This window comes from Amia ocellicauda, chromosome 1, assembly GCF_036373705.1.
Source record: "Amia ocellicauda isolate fAmiCal2 chromosome 1, fAmiCal2.hap1, whole genome shotgun sequence".
NCBI classification, from domain to species: Eukaryota; Metazoa; Chordata; class Actinopteri; order Amiiformes; family Amiidae; genus Amia; species Amia ocellicauda.
In genome coordinates this window covers 64,048,687-64,074,142 of record NC_089850.1, presented here as the reverse complement: position 1 = coordinate 64,074,142, position 25,456 = coordinate 64,048,687, and the positions used below count along the sequence as shown (strand labels likewise).

At 46.6% G+C, this 25,456-nt stretch overlaps 1 protein-coding gene across 1 annotated transcript in view; it reads left to right on the top strand.

The window, feature by feature from the left end:
- Positions 1 to 24,975, top strand: part of myh14 (myosin, heavy chain 14, non-muscle) — a 50,876-nt gene extending 25,901 nt beyond the window's left edge. The window contains exons 26-43 of the mRNA XM_066712836.1: positions 4,382 to 4,505; positions 4,707 to 4,878; positions 5,086 to 5,298; positions 5,491 to 5,635; positions 7,367 to 7,573; positions 7,681 to 7,785; positions 7,872 to 8,024; positions 8,140 to 8,388; positions 8,495 to 8,707; positions 8,795 to 9,007; positions 9,218 to 9,379; positions 14,291 to 14,419; positions 14,702 to 14,790; positions 20,753 to 20,876; positions 20,976 to 21,184; positions 21,455 to 21,563; positions 22,775 to 22,947; positions 23,039 to 24,975. Of these exons, the coding sequence (XP_066568933.1) occupies positions 4,382 to 4,505; positions 4,707 to 4,878; positions 5,086 to 5,298; positions 5,491 to 5,635; positions 7,367 to 7,573; positions 7,681 to 7,785; positions 7,872 to 8,024; positions 8,140 to 8,388; positions 8,495 to 8,707; positions 8,795 to 9,007; positions 9,218 to 9,379; positions 14,291 to 14,419; positions 14,702 to 14,790; positions 20,753 to 20,876; positions 20,976 to 21,184; positions 21,455 to 21,563; positions 22,775 to 22,947; positions 23,039 to 23,219 (2,970 nt within the window). The 3' untranslated portion in view covers positions 23,220 to 24,975. The remainder of the gene's footprint in view (positions 1 to 4,381; positions 4,506 to 4,706; positions 4,879 to 5,085; positions 5,299 to 5,490; positions 5,636 to 7,366; positions 7,574 to 7,680; positions 7,786 to 7,871; positions 8,025 to 8,139; positions 8,389 to 8,494; positions 8,708 to 8,794; positions 9,008 to 9,217; positions 9,380 to 14,290; positions 14,420 to 14,701; positions 14,791 to 20,752; positions 20,877 to 20,975; positions 21,185 to 21,454; positions 21,564 to 22,774; positions 22,948 to 23,038) is intronic.
- The last annotated feature ends 481 nt before the right edge of the window (positions 24,976 to 25,456 follow it).

The window sequence follows — 25,456 nt, the reverse complement described above, 5'->3', positions numbered from 1 at the left end:
GGGGCTCTGTTGCTCTCTCACTACAGTGGTGCAGGGCTGGCTGCCTCTCAGGTCCTGCTGCTCTCTCTGTAGGCTCCTCAGATGGCTGTGCTGCACTGTCTTGCTCAGCTCCTCTTTCAATCTCTGAAGCTCTATTTTCATGGTCTGGTTTTCCTCCTCCAGTTCTCCCACGGCCGCTCTGAGCTCCTGGACCTCGGCTCTGTGCTCGTTCTTCAGCCTGTGCACCTGGTCCCTGAGCTGGTCCGCTTGGCTGGGCTGGTCCAGGGTGGCCAGTGTGTGCTCGGTGTAGAGGTCTTCACGGGTCCAAAAATATGTGCCCGAACCCGAAGAGACCTGAAAATGTGCTACCCGGACCCGACTCGGACCAGACTATTATTTGAAATCTCGACCCGGACCCGGCCGGGACACACAGACCCGATTGAACCCGATCGGCACAGATCCCACAGCTAATCGCTATTAAAAAGTTAATGTACAAGTTGTGAAAATAAAACTTTGTCTCTTACCTAATGTAACGTTAGCAGCTTCTCTCCTGTACTGGACCGTGACGCACACAGTCCATCCTCCTCGCCAGGAAAGCTGGTAAAATGACATCCATGTTGCTTCTCTTGCTGATTGAAAGCGCATGTCTAATCCACTCATTATTTCAGTTAAAAAGCCCACTTGCTGTCACAGTGGCGGAGGACAAACGCGACTTTGCAGCTCTGCAGTTTTTTTTTGTATATCGCATAATACGACAACTTCCAATGTGTGCCCTTTTGAACTATAATAACGATGCTCGTTCAGTGACAGGCCGCTGACGTTAGCATCACTAATTTGCCGTCATCTGTGCTGAGACGCTTTTGTCAGATTTTAGATACAAAGCAAACGAACTCCAACCACGATATCTCAAAAATCGTGCCGACGCCAATAATGCACTTCGGTTTATGTCATCTGTCAAACACCGATATGGCGGAATAAGTCCCACCTTCTCAATAAAAGAGACAATCGTCAATTGGTAAAGTCATCTCGTCACTCAGGTATTACACACAATGTTAAACAGACCCGGGACCCGAAGTACAAGAATGGGACCTGACCGGACCCGGCTGACCGTTTAAAATATGGACCCGGGTTGGGTCCCAGGTCCTCGGGTTCGGATGGACCTGTGAAGACCTCTAGCTCGGTGCGCTCCCTGAACTCTGTGAACTGCAGCTCCAGCATGGACAGGCATGCCTTCAGGGCTCTGATGTTGCTGCTCTGTTTCGGGGAGTTTGTTCCAGGACTGCACTGGGGGTTGGAGGGCCGGCTGTGGGGCTGTGCTGGGGGTGGGGGTGTCGGCTCCTGGGTTGTGTTTGGGTGGAGAGGCTGCATGTTTTCCAGCTCTGGTTCTGTCTTCTCTCTGTCTGCTCGCTCTCTCAGGTTGAGGCTGCTCTCACTGCCCTGCACCATTATAGTGCCATTCTTATACACATTGACAATGAGCATGGTGCTGTCGGTATCGCTGTCCTCAAACACGCTCAGCTGTCCCCCTTTGCTGATGCCCCTCATTCGGATAATGCAGTAGGTGTTGCACAGGGCCGTGTGCCAGGCGGTGGGGTGCCGGGTGTAGAGGAGCAGGTTGCACTTCACCCTGCTGTTGCCCACTGTGGAGTAGTCTGCGATCAGAGTCTCGGGGGATTCCTGCAGCACTTTGTCCTTGTGGTGCGTCTTTGCCTGTGCAGAGCAGCTCCTCTGGGTATTTGATCTCCCTGCTGCTGCTGCTGCTGTCTGAAGTTGATACATTTTCAAATGTATCCTTTTCACTGGCAGTTGGAAAGCCTTCTTCAACTTCACTTCACTCTGCATCTTTTAAATTTCTTACAGCAGTTTGAAGAGAACTATATTGATTTTTATTAAGAATTATAATTATTATTACTAGCTATTTCTTGTTCCGTGATATTAGTTGATTGCGGTTTTATTGCAGTTTTTTAGTCTTATATAGGCTTACCTCCTGCTGTGACGTCCTCTAGGACCAAAGGAAAGGATCCAAGTGCAGGCTTTAGAGTTGAAGCAGATAATCCAATAAGGGCAAAATGAGAGAGCATAAACAGGGACAGTCCAGGTCAAATGATCAAGCGAACAGGCTAGTAGGGAGATCCGAAAGGGGTAAACGAGAGAAGGAAGCAAAAGGCCAAAAATACACGGGAAGGCAATTAAGAAACAAGGCTTACAATTGATCCAGGAGAGAATGCAAGACTTTGCGATGAATCTAGGAAACAGAGGGGTTTAAGTACTGTGAAGGAGAGAGGGATTGAATGAGGTGAATGAAGGATTGACCAATGATAGGAGAGGAGGACAGAACAGGTGCACCTGGTAGGGAAGAATGTGGAAAGACTGGTTTGACTGGACAAAGGAAAGGAGAAGCACTAGACTAGTATTCGGGAGAGAGAGACCTCTGGTGGTGAACTAAGGTGGAAGCAGGGGAGACCGTGACACCTGCCTGTCTGTTTGGTCTTTGTCTTCAGTCTATCTTTAAATTTATTTTGTCTTTTTATTCATTTTCTTCTTGTAAAATGTTCTCCTCGTCTTCAGTGAACCTTCATTTAGTATTGTATTAAAACAAAAATCACAACTTATGAATTTAACTACTTTAACACTAGAATTTGACTGATTTGTTTATTAAAATTTGAATTACTCTGTGTTCCTAAATACACTGCACATACCCGTTCGTGACTTTTCCTAAATATATGTATTAAACATGCCTACAGCGTTTTAGCTGGAGAAAAGAAAAAATACATAAATTATAAACACATTTACCTAGAAAATCCAAAGTTGGGTTATTTTGACCGGTCATTTAAATGCATAATAACTCAAATAAAACGCATAATCCTGCCTTCCCTTTACAATAGAGTCAGTCTGGCGCTCCAGTGGTGATTTCTACCTGTCTACAGTCATGCTTGAAAAACACATGCATTGTACAGCATTACAGGTGTTTTCTTACAGCTGTAGTCAGATTAAGTGGATACATTGATTACCCGCAAATAAACATGGATTGGAAACGGAGATTGAAGAGAGCTCGGAAATGGCGTGTATATGAACATGGCTGATTCAGGGCATCAGTGACACTGGCAATGACAGATCATTCGTGGTGTGGAAGAACAATCATCTTCAATCAGGTTGGAATGTTAGTTGCAATGCCTTTAATACACGCAGCGTGGAGAGGAACAGTGACTCAAGAAGATCCCAAAGTCGCTCTGCCTTCAATTTAACAGTCAGAGCTTTTATACACAGAAATCAAAGATCTGGTTACAATCAGAAAGTCATTACTATATTATCTTAGAGAGTTAGCAAAGCAGAATATATATCATTATAGGACGGAGTTCATAGATCAACACATGGATTAGGGAGCAGGCACATCAATCATACTGTTTGACATTGTCTCCAAGATTCTCATCGTAAATAACAAACAGATCAAACTACCTTCTGGCTTTTCCTTATCTTTCTTAAGTATACAAGAGAGTAAAACAGGTGTGAGAGAAAGAATTTCTAACTTTCCTTCCACAGTGATTTGGTTCCAGTGCTGTGAAAACATTGCGAGTGAAACTGCAGGTCCAAATGGCACCGAGTGCTTTTACTCTACTGATCAATACGCGATTGCCACTGCACAGTACAGAGTGCAATAATGCAGCACATCCACCAAAATAATGATTCACCGACATTATCAGCGGAGGAGCATGTATTGCAATGCTATATATTCGTGCAGTAAAAGTGTCACCTGGAGAGGCTGTCACAATGCAGTGTGAGGGACGACCTCATGCAGGGAAAGTGCAGAAACGTGTCCTGTGTGACTGTACGAGCTGTCAGGTATGCAGGATAAATATTTAGTAAATTGCTTCTTGAAATACAAAGATACAGTGAAAAGCAGTGTATGTTGAAAACAAAGTTTACACGATATTGAAAATGTTTACTTCAGTGTACAATAATGTTTTGATGAATGCAATCGTTATTTTTGAACTATAAAATATCGCTTGTGAGCATTATTCCAATATTGATGTTTACACTTGTTTCTTTCTCTTATTGTATGCCGATTTTGAGCTTTTTGCTCATTGTAGGCTATATAGTTATTCATGTTTTGACTGCAGTGTGTGCGTTTAGAAAAAAGTGCTTTGTTATTCATACATTCGTGCTATGTGAATGTTGGATTTGAAGTTCATGAATAAAACTTCTGAGTTTTATATGATGGTTTGCCTTTGATTGTCATATTGCAGCTATTAAAGAGCTATCGGTTACAATGACCGGCTATGGCGCTTGTAGGTAGTTCGAAATGTCGGCGCTTCTAGTGTTAAAACTGTAAATTTTTAAGAGCTCATTCTCTGTCTCTCTCTCTCTCTCTCTCTCTCTCTCTCTCTCTCTCTGTCTCTCTCAGGAGAAGCGTCAGCTGGAGGAGCGGCTGGGCGAACTGTCTGGGCGGCTGGAGGAGGAGGAGGAGAGAGGGAAGAGTCTGAGCAAGAGCAAGAGCCGGCAGGAGGCCCTGATCGCAGACCTGGAGGGTGAGAGACGGGGAGAGAGAGAGAGAGAGGAGAGGAGAGTCAGTCAGTTAATATTGCAGTATTGTACTTATTATTATTGTTAGAACAGAACTGGGATCGGCGACTCAGTTGAGGTGCTGTACTGCCACTGTGTCCACTGTGCAGGAGACGCACGCAGGCGATAGAAACAGCCGTGATAACAATGGGGGTCCTCTCTCATAGAGCGGCTGCGGAGGGAGGAACAGTGCCGGCAGGAGCAGGAGAAGACCCGGCGGCGCGGCGAGGGGGAGCTGGCCGAGATGACGGAGCAGCTGGGGGAGGTGACCCAGGCGGCGGAAGACCTAAGAGAGACTCTGAGCCGCAGAGAGCAGGAGATACTGTCCCTGAACAGCAGGTACTGTGTGTGTGTCTGTGTGTATGTGTATCTGTGTCTCTGTGTGTGTGCGTGAGTGACTGTGTGTGTGCGTGTGTGTGTGAGACTGGATGTGTGTCTGTGTGCATCTCCTTACTGTAGTTTTTTAAACTGTATTGGGCTGTACTTACCTCCCCTCTCTCCCTCTCTCTCTCCCTGTCACCCTCTTTCTCTCCCTCTCTCTCCCAGGCTAGAGGACGAGAGTGCTCGGCGGGTGGAGGCCCAGAGGGGGCTGAGGGAGGCGGAGTCTCGGGGGGCAGAGCTGCGGGAGGACCTGGAGGCGGAGAGGGCGGGGCGCGAGCGGGCGGAGCGGCAGAGGCGGGACCTGGGGGAGGAGCTGGAGGCGCTGAGGACAGAGCTGGAGGACACACTGGACACCACGGCCGCCCAGCAGGAGCTCCGGTCAGAGAGCATGCCGGCCTGGACTGGACAGAGTGGACTGTAGTGTAGTGGACAGAGTGGACGGCAGTGTAGAGGACACATTGGGCTGTATTGTAGTGTAGCAGAGTGTATTTGTACTGTACTGAAGGTGAGCCTCTCTCTCTCCCTCTCTCTCCCTCTTCCTCTCCCTCTCCCTCTCTCTCCCTCTCTCAGCTCTAAGAGGGAGGCGGAGGTGGCGGAGCTGCGCCGCAGTCTGGAGGAGGAGCGTCGTTCCCATGAGGCCCAGCTCTCTGACCTGCGCTGCCGCCACAGCAACACCCTGGAGCAGCTACAGGAGCAGCTCGACAGCAGCAAGAGAGTGAGCGTGGGGGAGGAGCCAGGGTGTCAGTCACTGTGCCAGTCAGCCAGCGTGTCTGACACTCAGCATGTCAGTCAGTGTCTCCGACAGTCAGTCAGTGTGTCAGTCAGTCAATGTGTCAGTCAATCAGTCTGCGTTTCAGTCAGTCAGCGTGTCAGTCAGTCATAGCGCTTTTCCACCGACAAGGAGCCGGTGCCAGTTCGGAGCCGGTGCCTAATTTGGAACCATTTTTTGCTTTTCCACCGCAAAATAACTTTTTCTGGCACCAAAAACTTGCTAGTCTGGAACCTAAGAACCAGTGACGTCAGGAGCCGGGGGGCGGGTAAAGTAATCTCCACAGAAAGTGATTTGCCGGAGTGCAGCCGTCATGTTTAAAATGCCGGCAGAGACTCAAGCAGTGAGGAGAGAGTTGATTAAAAATGAGCGAAATCAGCAGCGAACAGCGGCCTGTCAGAGACACTACAGTAACTATGTGTCTCACAGGTCAATGACTAGTTAGTTGTTGTCAAATGGCAGCGATGAGAGACGACTGAGCGCAGCTTCCGTGTCAGGACAGCCGTGTTACCGCGAGATTATGACGATGAGAGTTAATGCGAGACAGATTGAGCAGAAGCGCTGTTTGTATGAACTGGTCATTAACTGGTCCGGTGTGACGCTGAATCTAGCGCCCCTACGAGTCATGTGTCCCGGTTTGCGCATGATTAATAATGTATGAATAAATTCATTTTTTTAGCACAGGGCGAAATACACAAAACATACATATTGTACAGTAAGATCTGTTACAGTCATGCGCTTTGTGCTCACACACCAGCAGTGCTGACAATGGATTATTATTATTATTATTATTATTATTATTATTATTATTATTATTATTATGTATTTGTTAGCAGACGCTCTTATCCAGGGAGACTTTCAACACATAAGAGCATCGCTGCGTGTCTGGCAACAGGGACAATGCAACAGTGATTTGGACCATCATCCCAGACTTCATCAATCAGCACAATTTCCCATCAAACCATTAACATCACCTGAGATCATCGACAGGTTATTGATCTGCCCGCGACTGCGCCGCAAACACCCCCAAAACAGCCGCATCCATAATCAATAGGATAGCCTATAGTCATTGTTTATTAAACAAGAATAAAAGTAAAAATACGCCACAAAATGAATGAAAATGTATCCAATCATACAAAGTATATTCATAATGAACGGTGTGCGCGGTGACGAATCCATGTTAACTCTATCTTGTATTTTATTCAATACAGTAAAAGTGTCTGAAATAGCGAATCGGTGTAAATCCCTTAATGCATCAATAAAAATCAATACAAATAAAAGGCTGAGTTATCTTAGCATATTCGTATAGTTTTCGTTTCTGCTACATGTGTGATCTCGCGTTTTTTTGTTTAGTTTTTTACAGTGTATCTGTGCTGTGTAGACGCGGAATGAGTTTGATTGTGATGTTAAACAGGGTTTAAAGACGCAGTCGCCTCGGTGCTGATTATTATCGCTGTGTTTCTCTTCTACTCCGTGCTTGGGAACGCCCACTTCCAGTGACGTCAGCGTTCGGTTCCAAAACCGGAGGAAAAGCGGGCCGGTTCCCAAAAAGACCAGCTGCTTCCCAGGCCGAGCACCGGCTCCGGCTCCAGCACCGGCTCCTTCTCGGTGGAAAAGCGCTAACAGTGTATCAGTGTGTCAGTCAGTGTGTCAGCGTATGGACCGCCTCTCTCTCAGGCTCGGCAGGTTCTGGAGAAAGCAAGACAGACACTGGAGGCGGAGCGAGATCATCTGGGGGCGGAGCTACGGGCTGCGCAGGCGTCGCGGGGCGAAAGCGAGGCTCGCAGGAAGAGGGCGGAGACTCAGCTGCAGGAAGTGCAGAACAGGCTGACGCAGAGCGACAGAGAGAGGGAGGAGAGGGAGGAGCGAGTCCAGAGACTGCAGGTATACAGGGGAGAGGGGGAGGGGACTCTTTCTGTGTATGCATTGTACAATAATGGTGAACTTTGAACAACCCTCCCCTCTCCCTCCCTGTCTCTCTCTCTCCACAGTCAGAGCTGGACTCTCTCTCTTCCTCTCTTGGTTCCTCTGAGTCTCGCTCTCTCTCTCTCAGCAAGGAAATCAGTCAACTGCAGACACAGCTCCATGACAGTCAGGTGTGTCCCAGTGTCTCTGTGCATCTTTGTGCGTCTCTGAGCGTCTCTGTGCATCTCTGTCAGCTCATAACGTCTCTCTCTCTCAGGAGCTGCTGCAGGATGAGAGCAGACAGAAGGTGGCTCTGGGGTCCCGGGTTCGAGCCCTGGAGGAGGAGTGTGCCACCCTGCAGGAGAGAGGGGAGGAGGAGGAGGAGAGGATTAGGGATCTGAGCAAACAGATACAGACTCTCACACAACAGGTAAACACACTCAGTTCAGTCCGGTACAGACACACAGTACAGTGCAGACTCACACACAGTACAGCACAGTACTATACTCTAATAGTTCCCCTTCTCCTCCCCTCCTCCCCCTCAGCTCTCGGATGTGCGTCGGCAGCTGGAGGAGGCGGGCAGCGCAGTGGAGGCGGGGCAGGAGGCACGGCGCCGGCTGGAGCGGGAGCTGGAAGCGGCGGGGCAGCGGCTGGCACAGAGCGAGGAGGGCCGGGAGCGGGCAGAGAGACACCGGGTGCGGCTGCAGGGCGAGGTGGAGGACCTGACGCTGGCCCAGCAGCAGCTGCGCCAACACTGTGCCAACCTGGAGAAGAAGCAGCGCAAGTTTGACACAGTGAGGGGGAGGGAGCGGGAGAGAGAGGGAGAAAGGAAGCGGTATATCAGTCCATCTGTGTGTCTGGCCTGTCTTAACCCTCTCCCTCTCCCTGCTCCTCTCTCAGTGCCTGGCGGAGGAGCGTGCCGTGGCGGCACGGCTGTCGGAGCAGCTGGAGCGTGCGGAGGGGGAGGGGCGTGAGCGTGAGACCCGAGGATTGGCGTTGACCCGGGAGCTGCAGGCAGCACTGGAGGCCCGAGAGGAGCTGGACCGCAACCACCGGCAGCTGCGGGCTGAGGTGGACCAGCTGCTCAGCGCACAGGACGACGCCGGGAAGAACGTGAGAGGGGGCGAGTCCCGTCATGCTAATGAAGCAATTTTTGAATTTGAATTTAAATATTAGTGAGTCTCTCTCCCTCCCTCTCAGGTCCACGAGCTGGAGCGGTGCCGCCGGGCCCTGGAGGGCGAGGCGCAGAGCCTACGGGTGCAAGTCCAGGAGATGGAGGAGGAGCTTGCCCAGGCAGAGGACGCAAGGCTAAGGCTGGAGGTGACGCTGCAGGCCCTGCGCACCCAGGGGGAGCGAGAGAGCAGCGCCCGGGAGCAGAGCCACGAGGAGAGGAGGCGCCTGTTGAGCAAACAGGTAGAGAGGGGAAGGGAGAGGGAGAGCGAGGCGGAGGGGTAGGGAGACGTATAGTCCGGTACAGACACAGTAATGTCCCCAGGTCAGAGATCTGGAGGGTTGTGGGAGAGAGAGGAAGAGGCAGAGGGAGAGTGAGGGGGAGGTGGAGGCAGAGGGAGAGCAAGGGGGAGGGCGACGCACACTCCAGTACAGATGCTGTAATGTCTGCAGGTCCGGGACCTGGAAGCCCAGCTGGAGGAGGAGAGGACCCAGAGGGCTCAGGCCACAGCGGCCCGGAAGCAGCTAGAGGCAGAGCTGCAGGAGGCGGAGTCCCAGGTGGAGGCGGCCAATCGCGGCAGAGAGGAGGCCCAGAGGCAGCTGCGCAAACTGCAGGTCAGGCCCCGCCAGTGGGGATGAAGGAAGTCAATGTATATAAGAACATAAAAAAGTTTACAAACGAGAGGAGGCCATTCGACCCATCGTGCTCGTTCGGTGTCCATTAATAACTAAGTCTATCCAGTCTATTTTAAAATTTTCCCACATTTTTAGCATCTACCACATTGCTGGGGAGTTTGTTCAGATTGTGAGACTCTGTGTGAAGAAGTGTCTCCTGTTTTCTGTCTTGAGTGCCTTGAAGCCCAATTTCCATTTGTGTCCCCGGGTGCATGTGTCCCTGCTGATCTGGAAAAGCTCCACTGGTTTGATGTGGTCGATGCCTTTCATGATTTTGAAGACTTGGATCAAGTCCCCACATAGTCTCCTCTGTTCCAGGGTGAAAAGGTTCAGGTCCTCAGTCTCTCAGTAGGACATTCCCTTCAGACCTGGAATAAGTCTGGTTGCTCTCCTCTGAACTGCCTCTAGAGCAGCGATATCTTTCTTGAAGTGTGGAGCCCAGAACTGTCCACAGTATCCAGATGAGCTCTAACTAGTGCATTGTACAGTCTGAACATCACTGCCCTTGTTCTCAATTCTACACTTTTGACAATATACCCTAGCATTGTGTTTGCCTTTTTTATTGCTTCCCCACATTGTTTGGATGGAGAAAGTGAGGAGTCCACATAGACTCCTAGGTCTTTCTCATGCGATACTTCATCTAGTTCTGTTCCTCCCATAGTGTAATTATAGTGGACATTTTTATTACCTGCATGTATTACCTTGCACTTGTCCACATTGAATTTCATCTGCCAGGTGTCGGCCCACAACTGAATATTATCTAAGTCCCTTTGAATAGCCTGTGCTGCCGAGATTGTATCTGCTGAGCCACCTATTTTAGTATCATCTGCAAATGTGACAAGTTTGCTAACTATCCCAGAGTCCAGATCATTAATATAGATTAGAAAAAGCAAAGGCCCTAGTACTTACATTACCCTGAATGCCTACAGCTTCCAATTTGAGCATCAGTCTTTGGTGAGGAACCTTATCAAATGCTTTTTGAAAATCTAAGTATATCATATCATATGCTTTCACACGATCTACAGCTGCAGTTGCATGTTCAAAAAATTCTAATAGATTAGTAAAACATAATCTGCCTCGTCTAAACCCATGTTGACTATCTCCAAGAATATGGTTTTCATTGAGATGCTCCTCTATTTTCTGTCTAATCATTTTTTCCAACATTTTACAGGTGATGCAGGTGAGACTGATTGGTCTGTAATTTCCTGGCTCAGTTTTGTCCCCTTTCTTGTGGATTGGTATGACATTTGCTGTCTTCCAGTCAGTTGGCACATCCCCTGTTCTAAATGTCATTTGGAATATTTGAGTTAGAGGCCTATAAATAATTTCCCTAATTTCTTTAAGTACTGTTGGAAATATACCATCTGGCCCAGGTGATTTGTTTGTTTTTAGTTCTGCTAGTCCCTTTAGTACCTCCTCCTCATTTATCCTGATCTCTCTTAGGGTTTGACTGGACTGATTGTCAACCTGTGGCATGTTATCTGTCTTTTCTTTTGTAAAAACCTCTGTGAAATACTCATTTAGAACATTTGCCACATCTTGTTCATTTTCCAAGATACTTCCGTTTTTGCCCTTTATCTGTTTCACTTCCTCCTTTATTGACCTTGCTGTTGTAGTATTGAAAAAAGCTCTTTGCATTAGTTTTAGCTCCAAGAGCAATGTTTCTTTCTATTTCCCTCTTTGCTTTCCTGATCCCTTTCTTAAGATCTCTTTGCAGCTCAACATATTCGATGTATTTTGTTTAGTCTCCATCCCTTTATTAAACCATTTTGGCCACTGTTTTTTGGTCCTCAATTTGCTAAGTTTTGGTACAAATTTCTCCTGAGCCTCAAGTAGTATATTCTTAAAATATACCCATCCATTTTCAACTGACTCTGTATCCAATGGGCTCCAGTCTACCTCTTCTAAGTGCCGCCTCATACCTTCAAGGTTTGCTTTTCTAAAATTGTAGACCATTGTTTTAGACTTGGTCCTTGTTTTTTGAAAGAATGCCTCAAAGCTAACCATGTTGTGATCACAATTTGCCATTGGTTCTCTAACTACTGTCCCTCTGACTCTGTCTTGATCATTTGAAAAGATCAGGTCAATGCATGCACTCTCCCTGGTTGCTTCACTGACAAATTGAGTTAGAAAGCAGTCATTTACCATCTCAACCATTTCTATTCCTGCTTCTTTGGGGAATTTAAATCCCCCATTATAACAGACACATCCTTGCTACATGCAGTCCTGATTATACTGTACAATGCAGCATCTTTCTGAATATCTGAGTTGGGTGGTCTGTAACACACTCCTACCGCTAATCCTCCAGATCTCTTGTCCAAAAGTTTCACCCACAAAGATTCTGTTCCGTTACTGGGAACTAATACAAGTTCTTCTGCCTCAATGTCATTTTTCACATATAATGCTACCCCACCTCCTCTTTGATTTTGCCTGTCTCTCCTAAACTGTGTGTATATTTCTAACTTGTTTTCATCCCCATCGTTTTCTGTAAGCCATGTTTCTGTCACTCCTACAACATCATAGTCACCCGCCAGCACTGTGGCTTCTAAGTCCAACATCTTGTCCCTTATACTCCTGGCATTGACGTACAAACATTTCAGGACTTTCCTACTAGCAGGTTCCCTTTGTTTTCTTTCCTTAGAGGAACATCTCCCATTGTCAGAGCTCCTTGGTCCCTAGTTTAAATGATTCTCAATTTCTCTACCAATGCTCTCCCAATGCATTAGCCCCCCTTCTGTTTAGATGTAGACCGTCCGGTTTGTACAGGTCCCATCTATCCCAGAAGAAAGACCAATGCTCCATAAACCTAAACCATGCGGGTCTCCTTGTCACTAGAACACACTGTGTGATCTACACCTCAAAGAATTGAGTCTCCTACTATAACTACCTCCCTCTTCTGGGGGGGAGTGGGTACCATGGTGCTCTGGTGCTCAACTGCCCCCCCATCACCCTCTGAGTTGTCATTGTCCAACTCGGTGTCCAGCAGTTGGAACCTGTTGGGCAGTTCTAGCTCTTGGGGTGTCTCTAGGGGCTCTGCGCACCCTGTTCTGCGGTTACGACCTACTGTAACCCAGCAGTTCTCTACACTGTCCTGCTCTGAGGTCTCAACTCTCCTAGGTTTTGGCTGCACACCATCTCTCTCATGGGCTGATTGACCAATTCTTCTATATCCCTAATACAGCGCAGATCGACAAGCTGAGCCTCAAGATCACGAACCTTGATCTCTAGGATTTCAACCTGTCGACAGCGTTCACAAATGAAACCTTCTTGGATGAGTTCATCCAGGAAGGCAATCATTCTGCAAACCTGACACTCTAGTGGCCACATGCTTCTAAATGTTAGTTGTTTTTTGTTTTTGTTTTTTTTAAGTCCCTTGGTTCCTGTTGCCTAGTCGACTGCTTAACTTTCTATGACCGAGAAACAGCACAGCTCTTTCTCAACAGCTGCTTTAAGTGAGATGGCTGCCTCTCACCTGTACTTTCCTGTGTCTCTCTGTGGCAACTTGTAAATACTTCTGTTTAGATGGAACATGTAGACCAATTAGATTGGTCCATATCCTGCCCTGCTCTCTGAACTCCCGCTCATTATTGTCTGCGTTGTAAAACATTGTAAAATACATTGTTTTCTTACGTTTTCTTTGCACACCAAAATGTCAGCGCATCTCCTCCTGCAGTTTGGCACTGTTCCATACCAAACTCAGCAATCTGTTTGCACTATGTCCTGAATGGTTGTGTGGTCTACTTCTGGACCTCCATGCACATGCTCTAGAAGTGGAAGCAGTTTATAACTCTCTACAGGCTGTACATAGTCACAGTACTTACTGGAAACCTTCGATGCTCTATTGAAACTCACCAACTGCTATGACCGGAGACCTTCCTGGACTGAGATGCAGCATCCTGTCTCTGATGCCATTAACATCTCACACTACGCCTTCTAGGATGCTGTATGGGTAAACATACTATTGAACACTAATAGGAACTCCTCTATGATGCTTCCCAAAGTGTTATCCCTTTTGTGCTCAGAGCTCTGGATAATGGGATATTGCAAGAAAATAAAAACTTTGATGGCTTATGGTGATAGTGTCTATGGAACACATATAGGAAACCGTAAGTGGGCTGTCTAAAACTATCTTTGGTTTTGACCTTTGACCTCTCTTTTGAGGTCAAATGCTCATTTTGCTCTACAATGCCTAACACAGAGGAGAGGCCTCTGGTCAATATAGAACACATATAGGAAGTCATAGATGAGCCATCAAAATATGTCCTTCATTGTGACCTTTGACCTCTTACACAAGGTCAAACTCATATTTAGATTCAGAAAAGTCATAATTTCACCTAGAAAAAAGGCTCACAGCTCCAATCTGACTTCAGATTCTGACAAGATCGATGGTTTACTCTAGAAATGTCTAAATATCCTTGACCTTTGACCTCTACGTAAAACTCATTCAACATTTTTCATAGCTTACTGTGCTGTAGACATGCAAATAGGATCGTGCTTCTTGTAAAGCACAGACGGGAAGTAATCTATTGTCTATCCAATACTGTGGTTCACTGTGACCTTTGACCTCTGCTTCATGCTCAACCTGAATACTGTCTGAAAACTGCTACTGATACAATACAACTGTAGGAAACTTTATGCTTAATGCTTATTTTGAATGTATTTAAGCTTTAAACTGTATTTGTATTAGTTTCTCCAGAAACTTCCATTCTAGTTTTTGTTGCTTTTAATTTTAGTTTTTATTTTTATTTTATTGTTATTATTATTGTTGTTATTATTGTTATAATTATTATCCTCATTAGTCAGTCAGCAGAGCATCTGTATCACCGCTCGCTCTGTCCCTCTGTCCGTCAGGCCCAGATGAAGGAGGTGCTGAGGGAGCTGGATGAGGCACGATTGGCTCGTGATGAGATTGCTGCCCAATCGAAAGACACAGAGAAGAGGCTGCAGGCCATGGAGGCGGACCTTCTGCAACTGACAGAGGTGGGCGGCTCTGCCATTGGCCAGGAACTCCTGTCACTTACCTGATCAGACTCGACACTCTCCCTCTGTGTGTCTTTGTCCTTGTCTGTGTCTCTCTGTTTGACTGTGTCTCTGTCCCTGTGTGTGTCTCTGTCCGTGTGTGTGTTTCTCTGACTGTGTGTCTCTGTCCATGTCTGTGTCTTTCTGTTTGTCTGTGTGTGCGTCTGTGTGTCATTAAATCAGTTTTAATATACACTCTCTCCCTCTTCTCTACCCCTCTTTCTCTCTCCCTCCCTCCCTCAGGACCTGGCGGTGGCAGAGCGAGTGAAGAGACAGGCGCAGCAGGAGAGGGACGAGCTGGCTGATGAGATTGTCAACTCATCCACTGGGAAGTGAGTACTCTACAACACAACTACACAACATACTTACTGTAGGGGAGACCGTGGCTGGTTGTCATACTTTTTACTCAGTCTTATGTACGAACGGACATGTTCAGATCGGCACTCTTCACTGTTTCAATAGGCAGAGCACACTTGTGAGTCCAGCCCCGTCACAGGGTTGGTTGTCACAGTTCTATCTATTGCCTTTTTAACAAACAATAACAAAACAAATATATTCTTAACACAGTATTACTGTTTATTTAATTGAACATTTATTGAACATCTATACATTTTTGTAAATGTTGTATTCTTTACTGGGTGTGAGATGCAACTAAGACACTGGGCATCAGGCGGGTTTATGCCCTTGACAGGACTATGAGGCAGCAGTGCCAACGACTAGGTCACCATGACACCCTGTTATTGAACAGGTTTAATAACACTTAGAGTTAAACTCTTAGTGGTCCACCCACACCAGAACAGAAACAGAGCCTTGTTGCAGGCAGGTGACACATTGTTTGCAAGTGAATGTAAATGGACCTTTTTCAAAAGTAACTCTATCCCTTTATTTGAATAAAATTACAAATGAAAAAGTTCTGTATCTATAAACCTTTGCAATTGTTAGGCCGACAGCTTAAATGTAAAGCGCTCTGTGGCTACCCTGCGAAGGGCGCTATTCAAATAAAAATTGATTTGATTGATTGATTGATTGATTAAATGTTAGGGTGATTGGCAAGAAATTGGTCACAGAAATGGACATGAGCCTACAGTTAAGAACATAAGAAAGTTCACAAACGAGAGGTCTGAGGTGAGAGGTTTGATGTGGTCGATGCCTTTCATGATTTTGAATACTTGGATCAAGTCCCCAAGTAGTCTCCTCTGTTCAAGGGTGAAAAGTTTCAGTTCCTCAGTCTCTCAGTAGGACATTCCCTTCAGACCTGGAATAAGTCTGGTTGCTCTCCTCTGAACTGCCTCTAGAGCAGCGATATCTTTCTTGAAGTGTGGAGCCCAGAACTGTCCACAGTATCCAGATGAGCTCTAACTAGTGCATTGTACAGTCTGAACATCACTGCCCTTGATCTCAATTCTACACTTTTGACAATATACCCTAGCATTGTGTTTGCCTTTTTTATTGCTTCCCCACATTGCTTGGATGGAGATAGTGAGGAGTCCACATAGACGCCTAGGTCTTTCTCATGCGATACTTCATCTAGTTCTGTACCTCCCATAGTGTAATTATAGTGGACATTTTTGTTACCTGCATGTATTACCTTGTACTTGTCCACATTGAATTTCATTTGCCAGGTGTCGGCCCACAACTGAATATTATCTAAGTCCCTCTGAATAGCCTGTGCTGCCGAGATTGTGTCTGCTGAGCCACCTATTTTAGTATCATCTGCAAATGTGACAAGTTTGCTATCTATCCCAGAGTCCAGATCATTAATATAGATTAGAAACAGCACAGGCCCTAGTACTGATCCCTGTGGAACTCCACTAACAACCTCACTCCAGTTAGAAGCAACTCCTCTAATCGACACCCTCTGTTTCCTATACATCAACCAGTTCATAATCCATCTACTTACATTACCCTGAATGCCTACAGCTTCCAATTTGAGGATCAGTCTTTGGTGTGGAAACGTATCAAACGCTTTCGGAAAATCATATATCATATAAGTATATCATATCATATGCTTTCACATGATCTACAGCTGCAGTTGCATGTTCAAAAAATTCTTATAAATTAGTAAGACATGATCTGCCTCGTCTAAACCCATGTTGACTATCTCCAAGAATATGGTTTTCATTAAGATGCTCCTCTATTTTCTGTCTAATCATTTTTTCCAACATTTTACAGGTGATGCAGGTGAGACTGATTGGTCTGTAATTTCCTGGCTCAGTTTTGTCCCCTTTCTTATGGATTGGTATGACATTTGCAGTCTTCCAGTCAGTTGGCACATCCCCTGTTCTAAATGTCATTTGGAATATTTGAGTTAGCGGCCTATAAATAATTTCCCTCATTTCTTTAAGTACTGTTGGAAATATCCCATCTGGCCCAGGTGATTTGTTTGTTTTTAATTCTGCTAGTCCCTTTAGTTCCTCCTCCTCATTTATCCTGATTTAGGCTTTGACTGGACTGATAGTTAACCTGTGGCATGTTATCTGTCTTTTCTTTTGTAAAAACCTCTGTGAAATACTCATTTAGAACATTTGCGACATCTTGTTCATTTTCCAAGATACCTCCATTTTTGCCCTTTATCTGTTTCACTTCCTCCTTTATTGACCGCTTGCTGTTGTAATATTGAAAAAGCTCTTTGCATTAGTTTTAGCTCCAAGAGGTATGTTTCTTTCTATTTCCCTCTTTGCTTTCCTGATCCCTTTCTTAAGATCTCTTTGCAGCTCAACATATTCGATGTATTTTGTTTCATCACCATCCCTTTTGTATGCGCTATACAACATTTTCTTCCTCTTGATATTTTTTTGCATACCTCTATTAAACCATTTTGGCCACTGTTTTTTGGTCCTCAATTGCTAAGTTTTGGTACAAATTTCTCCTGAGCCTCAAGTAGTATATTCTTAAAATATACCCAACCTTTTTCAACTGACTCTGTATCCAGTGTGCTCCAGTCTACCTCTTCTAAGTGCCGCCTCATACCTTCAAGGTTTGCTTTTCTGAATATGTAGACCATTGTTTTAGACTCGGGCCTTGTTTTTTGAAAGAATGCCTCCAAGCTAACCATGTTGTGATCACAATTTGCCATTGGTTCTCTAACTACTGTCCCCCTGACTCTATCTTGGTCATTTGAAAAGATCAAGTCAATACATGTGCTCTCTCTGGTTGGTTCCCTGACAAATTGAGTTAGAAAGCAGTCATTTACCATCTCAACCATTTCGATTTCTGCTTCTGTAGTCCCCACTGGGCTTTCCCAGTCTAAGTTTGGGAAATTGAAATCCCCCATTATAACAGCCACATCCTTGCTACATGCAGTCCTGATTACACTGTACAATGCAGCATCTTTCTGAATATCTGAGTTGGGTGGCCTGTAACACTCCTACCGCTAATCCTCCAGATCTCTTGTTCAAAAGTTTCACCCACAAAGATTCTGTTTCGTTACTGGGATCTAATACAAGTTCTTCTGCCTCAATGTCATTTTTCACATTTAATGCTACCCCACCTCCTCTTTGATTTTGCCTGTCTCTCCTAAACTGTGTGTATCCTTCCAACTTGTATTCATCCCCATCATTTTCTGTAAGCCATGTTTCTGTCACTCCTACAACATCATAGTCACATGCTAGCACTGTGGTTTCCAAGTCTAACATCTTGTTCCTTATACTCCTGACATTGAGGTACAAACATTTCAGGACTTTCCTACTAGCAGTTTCCCTTGGTTTTCTTTCCTTAGAGGAACATCTCCCATTGTCAGAGCTCCCTGCCCCCCTGGTCCCTAGTTTAAATGATTCTCAATTTCACTGCACATACGCTCTCCCAATGCATTAGCCCCCCTTCTGTTTAGATGTAGACCGTCCGGTTTGTACAGGTCCCATCTATCCCAGAAGAAAGACCAATGCTCCATAAACCTAAACCCCTCTTCCCTACACCAAGCTTTCAACCACGTGTTAAACTTTCTAATCTCTGCCTGTCTCCCTGGCCTGGCACGTGGTACCGGAAGTATTTCAGAGAAAACTACCATGGAGGTTCTGCTCTTTAGTTTTGTTCCTAACTCTTTAAATTTGTCTTGCAGAACCTCTGTCCTACCTTTTCCTATGTCATTGGTTCCAATGTGGACCATGACCAGTGGATTCCCCCTGGCTTTGGCCAGTAGCCCGTCTACTAGTTTAGGGAGATCTGCAACCTGAGCACCAGGCAGGCAAGATACCATGCGGGTCTCCTTGTCACTAGAACACATTGTGTGATCTACACCTCAAAGAATTGAGTCTCCTACTATAACTACCTCCCTGTTCTGGGGGGGAGTGGGTACCATGGTGCTCTGGTGCAAAACTGCCCCCCCATCACCCTCTGAGCTGTCACTGTCCAACTCGGTGTCCAGCATTTGGAACCTGTTGGGCAATTCAAGCTCTTGGGGTGTCTCTAGGGGTTGTGCACGCTCTTTTCTGTGGTTACAACCTACTATAACCCAGCAGTTCTCTACACTGTCCTGCTCTAAGGTCTCCACTCTCCTAGGTTTTGGCTGCACACCATCTCTGTCATGGGCTGATTGACCAATTCTTCTATATCCCTAATACAGCGCAGATCGACAAGCTGAGCCTCAAGATCATGAACCTTGATCTCTAGGATTTCAACCTGTCGACAACGTTCACAAATTAAGCCTTCTTGGATGAGTTCATCCAGGAAGGCAATCATTCTGCAAGCCTGACACTGTAGTGGCCACATTCTTCTAGATGTTACATGTTTTTTTTGTTTTTTTGTTTTTTTACACGTCTCTTGGTTCCTGCTGCTAGTCAACTTCCTAACTTTTGTCAGCGTGAAACAGCGCAGCTCTTTCTCAACAGCTGCTTTAAGTAGCTTTTGTCTACCTACCCCCAATTCACACCTAACTGGCCCCACCTGGCTCCTCCTGCAACAGAATTCCTGCTAGTCCTAGACAAAATCTCCCTTCTCCAACCTGTTTACTTTCACCAACTCAGCAGCTGAACTGAATTGACTTCAATTTAGGCAAACTACAGACAATACTAACGTCAATTAAGGCAAACTTAAAAGAAAATGAGCAATGCTAATACTGGTCTGAAACTAGTCAAACAACAAGATGGCTGCCTCTCACCTGTACTCTCCTGTCTCTCTCTGTGGCAACTTGTAAATACTTCAAATAGTTCCTCTACCCTGATCTGTTGCAGTATCGACACAGTTAGTCCTATAATACTGTGGTCTCAGACACCTATCTACACAGTATATCAAAAACACCCCGGGGAACACTGGAACGTCACTTCTTCTGCACACTCTCCATACAGTCTGTCTAATTTAGTTTTGTTTTATATCGCTTTAATCATGAGTTTGGGCACTCACCCAAATACTGCTTTCTATGACTATTAGGTAGTAAATGAAACATACTCCAACATGATTTAAGCAGTATTCAGTAGAATGCCTTTACTCCAACGATATCTTGCCGACTACACCAATTGAAGAAAAGGAAGAAACAGCTGCAACCGCACAGCCAGTTGTTTCCCTTCAATAAGTCAGACTGGAGAGGTAGAGTGTGTTGATCAAAGAAATTTATTCAAACATAAGCAGCTTGGGGAGGATCTCACACAGAGGCGGTCTCGGTGTAGTTTCTCCAAAGTTACATTCCACAGTCAGACATAGTTATACATAAACGCTTGTGACGCGACAGACTTCTGTCCACTCCTGAAGAGGCACGGATGAAAGTTTTTAGATGTCCAGAGGATCTGCTCCACCTCTGTTGCTGGGATATAGACCGTTAAAGCAGACTTGACTCACGTTGAAAATACACAAGACATAATACATGTATATAATTATGGCATATATAATCTTTTGGTTCCTCTTTAGCTGCAGACATCGCAGCACACAAACACTTTGGGAAAAACAACTCCATATAAGGCATTTCTCGTTGATACTTCCTCTTTTAATAGAAACACTTCTAGATATGTTTAGTTAACCCCTTTTACCCAGCCTTCTTTATACCCCAATGTAACAAAGGTTTATTACAAAAGTCGTGGGACACCATTTATTTAGTTTTGGTAGTAAACACTCTGACAATTATGCTTAGCTCAATGTTGAAATAACACAGTGGTTGACCTTGGATGACGAAGGCACACATTGTGATTTCAAAGCCTTCTAGAGTGGTAGATATGAGCTGTGTGACAACCAGGCTCCTATGAGTCTGTACTGTACAACACATCACAACTACACAACACACTTCCTGTCCTATGCGTCTGTCCAGTACTGTGTCCTCTCCCCCAGGTCGGTGCTGTGTATTATATTAACCCTCCCCCTCTCTCTCAGGTCGGTGCTGTGTGAGGAGCGCAGACGTCTGGAGGTGCGCGTGGCGGAGCTGCAGGAGGAGCTGGAGGAGGAGCAGAGCAACACGGAGCTGCTGGCTGAGAGACACAGGAAGACCCTGCTACAGGTACACAACAGCCCCGCTATACAACCACACACAGCCCCGCTACACGACTGCTACACCAGAGGTCAGAGACACACTGCCCCTCTCTCCCCCTGTCTTCAGCTGGAGACGCTGACGGTGCAGCTGGGGGGCGAACGAACACTGGCGCAGAAGGGAGAGGCCGTGCGGGAGCAGCTCGAGAAGCAGAACAAGGACCTGCGAGGGCGGCTGGCGGAGCTGGAGGGGGCGGCGCGGGGCAAACACCGGCTCAGCGTGGCCGCCCTGGAGGCGCAGATACAAGGCCTGGAGGAGCAGCTGGAGCAGGAGCGACAGTGAGGCCGGGGTTGCCCCTTGAGTCAGGCGGGGGGTTGTGTTTGTGCTGTTATTATGGTGTTATGGTGTTGTGTTTGTGCTGTTATTGTGGTGTTGTGGTGTTGTGTTTGGGCTGTTGGTGGTGGTGGAGAGGGGAGAGAAGGCAGTTGGGAGAAAGAAGGGGGAGAAGAGAGGGAGGGAAGGCAGAGTGTGATTCTGGTAATTATTTGTTTTGTTTTTACTAACATTGCTTTCTCGTCTTCCTCTCATCCGTCTCATCCCTCGTTCAGGGAGCGTGCCATCGCCAACAAGCTGGTGCGGAAGTGTGAGAAGCGACTAAAGGAGGCAGCCATGCAGGCGGAGGACGAGAGGAGACATGCTGACCAGTACAGAGAGCAGGTGAGAGAGATAGAGAGCAAGGGAGGAGTTATTTGGTCTTAGTCGCAATAAAAAAATCAGACAATAGAGGGGCTCAAGGCCCATCAGGCTGTGTGACTGGAGTCCAGACACGCCCTGGAGAGACGAGAGCCCTGCACAGGGAGGAAGGTTGTGGGTTCAAATCCCAGGTGGGCAGTGCTGTTGTACCCTTGAGCAAGGTACTTCACTCAGATTGCTCTCGTAAAATACCCAACTGTATAAATGGATAAATGACAAATAATGGAATGTAATGTGGCCTGTGCCTCTCTCTCTCTGCCTGTCCTGATGCTGCCTATCAGTTGATGTTCAGAGACTCTGCTGGGATGAGGTGACATTTATTTCCAAAATATGGCTCTTACACTCTTACACAGTATTCACATTAATCAGCCCAATTCAGAAGTATAAAATACATGTATGTGCATTGCTGGATAACTCTCACAATGCTTCAGAATTACTGCCTTATTGAAACAGACAATATTGCACAAGTTACATTTAGATCCATACATTCAAACTTCTTACATGAAGTGAGAACAGCCCAAGAACACTGACTAGGATTCCGCTCACATTCTAGAATGGGACGCATTCTGAACAGTCCCGGCTGCGGTGAAAACATGGACTGGATACGGATCTGTGAGATTCACGGTGTATAGTTACACCAACGTCCCACCACTGCCTCAGGAGGCAAACCCAGAGCTCCTGCCTCCACCTCTGCCAAGAGAAAATGAGAGTCACAGAAACTGTCCTGGTTAAAAAGCCTGTTTATACTGCGCAGCCGGAGAGGAGGCAGGGAGACACTCACAGTGATAAGGCAGGCGTCAGGGCCGACACGGCAGCCATCACAATAACATGATGTCTGGAGGTATAAAATCTGTGCAACCTGGCCCATGAAATGATGCTGGAGCCTGGCCTCAGCCAGCTGTACTGTCTAACCTCAGAGCTGGCATTCCTCCAGACTTCGCCCAGACCGTGCAGCTGTATAATATCGTCCAGCTGTTCTGACTGTGGCCTGGGCTCCAGATTGTTCCTGTCTAATCTATAGTCCACAGTACAGTTCCAGCAATCTCCCAGCATGCAGAGCGAGCGCGCTAGAGAGAGGGAGAGAGACAGAGAGAGAGGGAGAGAGGCAGAGGGAGGGACAGAGGGAGTGGGCTGTCAGTGCCAGTCAGCTCAGGGTTGTATTAACCCGTCCTCAGCTAGAGAAGTCCACCGTGCGGCTGCGGCAGCTGAAGAGGCAGCTGGAGGAGGCGGAGGAGGAGGCGGCCCGGTCCGGCTCGGCCCGCAGGAAGCTGCAGAGGGAGCTGGACGAGCTGGGGGACAGCACCGAGACGCTGACCAGAGAGCTGTCCACTCTGAGGAGCCACATCAGGTACAGAGAGAGAAGGAGACACCAAGTCCAGCTCTACTGCACAGCCCGACATTTATTAACTCTCTCTCTCTCTCTCTCTCTCTCTCTCCAGAAGAGCTCCTCTCCCTCTCTCAGTCCGCTCCAGTCGTCGGACGCTGCTGGACGATCTCTCACTGGAGAACTCCGACTCCGAGGAGCCCCCCCTCTCCCCCGCAGCCTCCCCTGCGCCCCCCCCGGCCCCCCCTACCCCCGACAGCCTGGGCCCCCCCCCTCCATACAGCTTAACTGACTGAGAGAGAGAGACTGAACACTATAGTACATTAACACTGACTGACTGGACACTACAGCACATTAACACTGACTGGACACTACAGCACATTAACACTGACTGACTGACTGGACACTACAGCACATTAACACTGACTGACTGGACACTACAGCACATTAACACTGACTGACTGGACACTACAGCACATTAACACTGACTGACTGAGAGAGGAGGCATAGAACTAGAAATCCCACAATGCCTCTGGGAGTTTCTGTGCGGGCGTGTTGTTTCATTCCCAGTGTCTGATTGTCGGTAAAGTCAGCAGGTGGTGCTCAGTGAACTGTAGTTAAAAAAATCGGTGACCAGACTCTCCAACATCATGGCCGCCAGTTGGGAGCCTCCAGCCTGGACTAGGGAGCCGGCGGATATATCAGCGAGAGCACAAGCCCCCCCATGGCATAGGTTTGGCTCGGGACGCATCCACTATGTCTATGGAGCGCGACACACATTATTATGTGTTAATAAACATTCTCCCATCACCCCATCCCCCCCCAAACCCATGCCTTTGAGCCCCCGATCACATCCCAAGCGAGAGATAGAGGCCGGTGTGTAACGATGCAGTCGAAGAGTGCTCCAGATAATTGAACATGAAACGAGGTGTCAGTGAGGAGCTGAACTGGTGAATAAAACAACACGCCCCACCCAGGCCAGCTGTGGGGTCTGGGGTCCTTGCTTTAGTAAAGCTGTCTATATCAATCGCCTGCTCTGAATGACACACTGAACACAGTCAGTGCTCAGTCACTGTGCATGGAAAAGTGTTTTTAAATATCCTAATTAAACAAGTAATTGAGCAAGACAAGATAATCACAATAATAATAATCATCATCATCATAAGGAGCTTTGACTACCTTTTTAATTAACTATTCAGGTTAATTGTCTGACTTTTAATTAAAGCAAATATTGTTCTGAAATGCTCAGTACAGGACAGCTATATTACAGCTACACATCAGATTACTATAGAATATTATAGTATAGGTCAGTAATACAGTACAGCTATTCTATAGATAGTTTTAGTGTATAGTACAGTATTGCAGTGTAATACAGTACAATATACTACAGCGCAGTTTGATACAGCGCAGTGTAATACAGAACAATATAGTACAGTGCGATACAGTGCCATGTAATACAGTACAATATACTACAGCACAGTGTAATACAGAACAATGAACTACAGCGCAGTGTAATACACTCACCTAAAGGATTATTAGGAACACCTGTTCAATTTCTCATTAATGCAATTATCTAACCAACCAATCACATGGCAGTTGCTTCAATGCATTTAGGGGTGTGGTCCTGGTCAAGACAATCTCCTGAACTCCAAACTGAATGTCTGAATGGGAAAGAAATGTGATTTAAGCCATTTTGAGCGTGGCATGGTTGTTGGTGCCAGACGGGCCGGTCTGAGTATCTCACAATCTGCTCAGTTACTGGGATTTTCACGCACAACCATTTCTAGGGTTTACAAAGAATGGTGTCAAAAGGGAAAAACATCCAGTATGCGGCAGTCCTGTGGGCGAAAATGCCTTGTTGATGCTAGAGGTCAGAGGAGAATGGGCCGACTGATTCAAGCTGATAGAAGAGCAACTTTGACTGAAATAACCACTCGTTACAACCGAGGTATGCAGCAAAGCATTTGTGAAGCCACAACACGTACAACCTTGAGGCGGATGGGCTACAACAGCAGAAGACCCCACCGGGTACCACTCATCTCCACTACAAATAGGAAAAAGAGGCTACAATTTGCACAAGCTCACCAAAATTGGACAGTTGAAGACTGGAAAAATGTTGCCTGGTCTGCTGAGTCTCGATTTCTGTTGAGACATTCAGATGGTAGAGTCAGAATTTGGTGTAAACAGAATGAGAACATGGATCCATCATGCCTTGTTACCACTGTGCAGGCTGGTGGTGGTGGTGTAATGGTGTGGGGGATGTTTTCTTGGCACACTTTAGGCCCCTTAGTGCCAATTGGGCATCGTTTAAATGCCACGGCCTACCTGAGCATTGTTTCTGACCATGTCCATCCCTTTATGACCACCATGTACCCATCCTCTGATGGCTACTTCCAGCAGGATAATGCACCATGTCACAAAGGTCGAATCATTTCAAATTGGTTTCTTGAACATGACAATGAGTTCACTGTACTAAACTGGCCCCCACAGTCACCAGATCTCAACCCAATAGAGCATCTTTGGGATGTGGTGG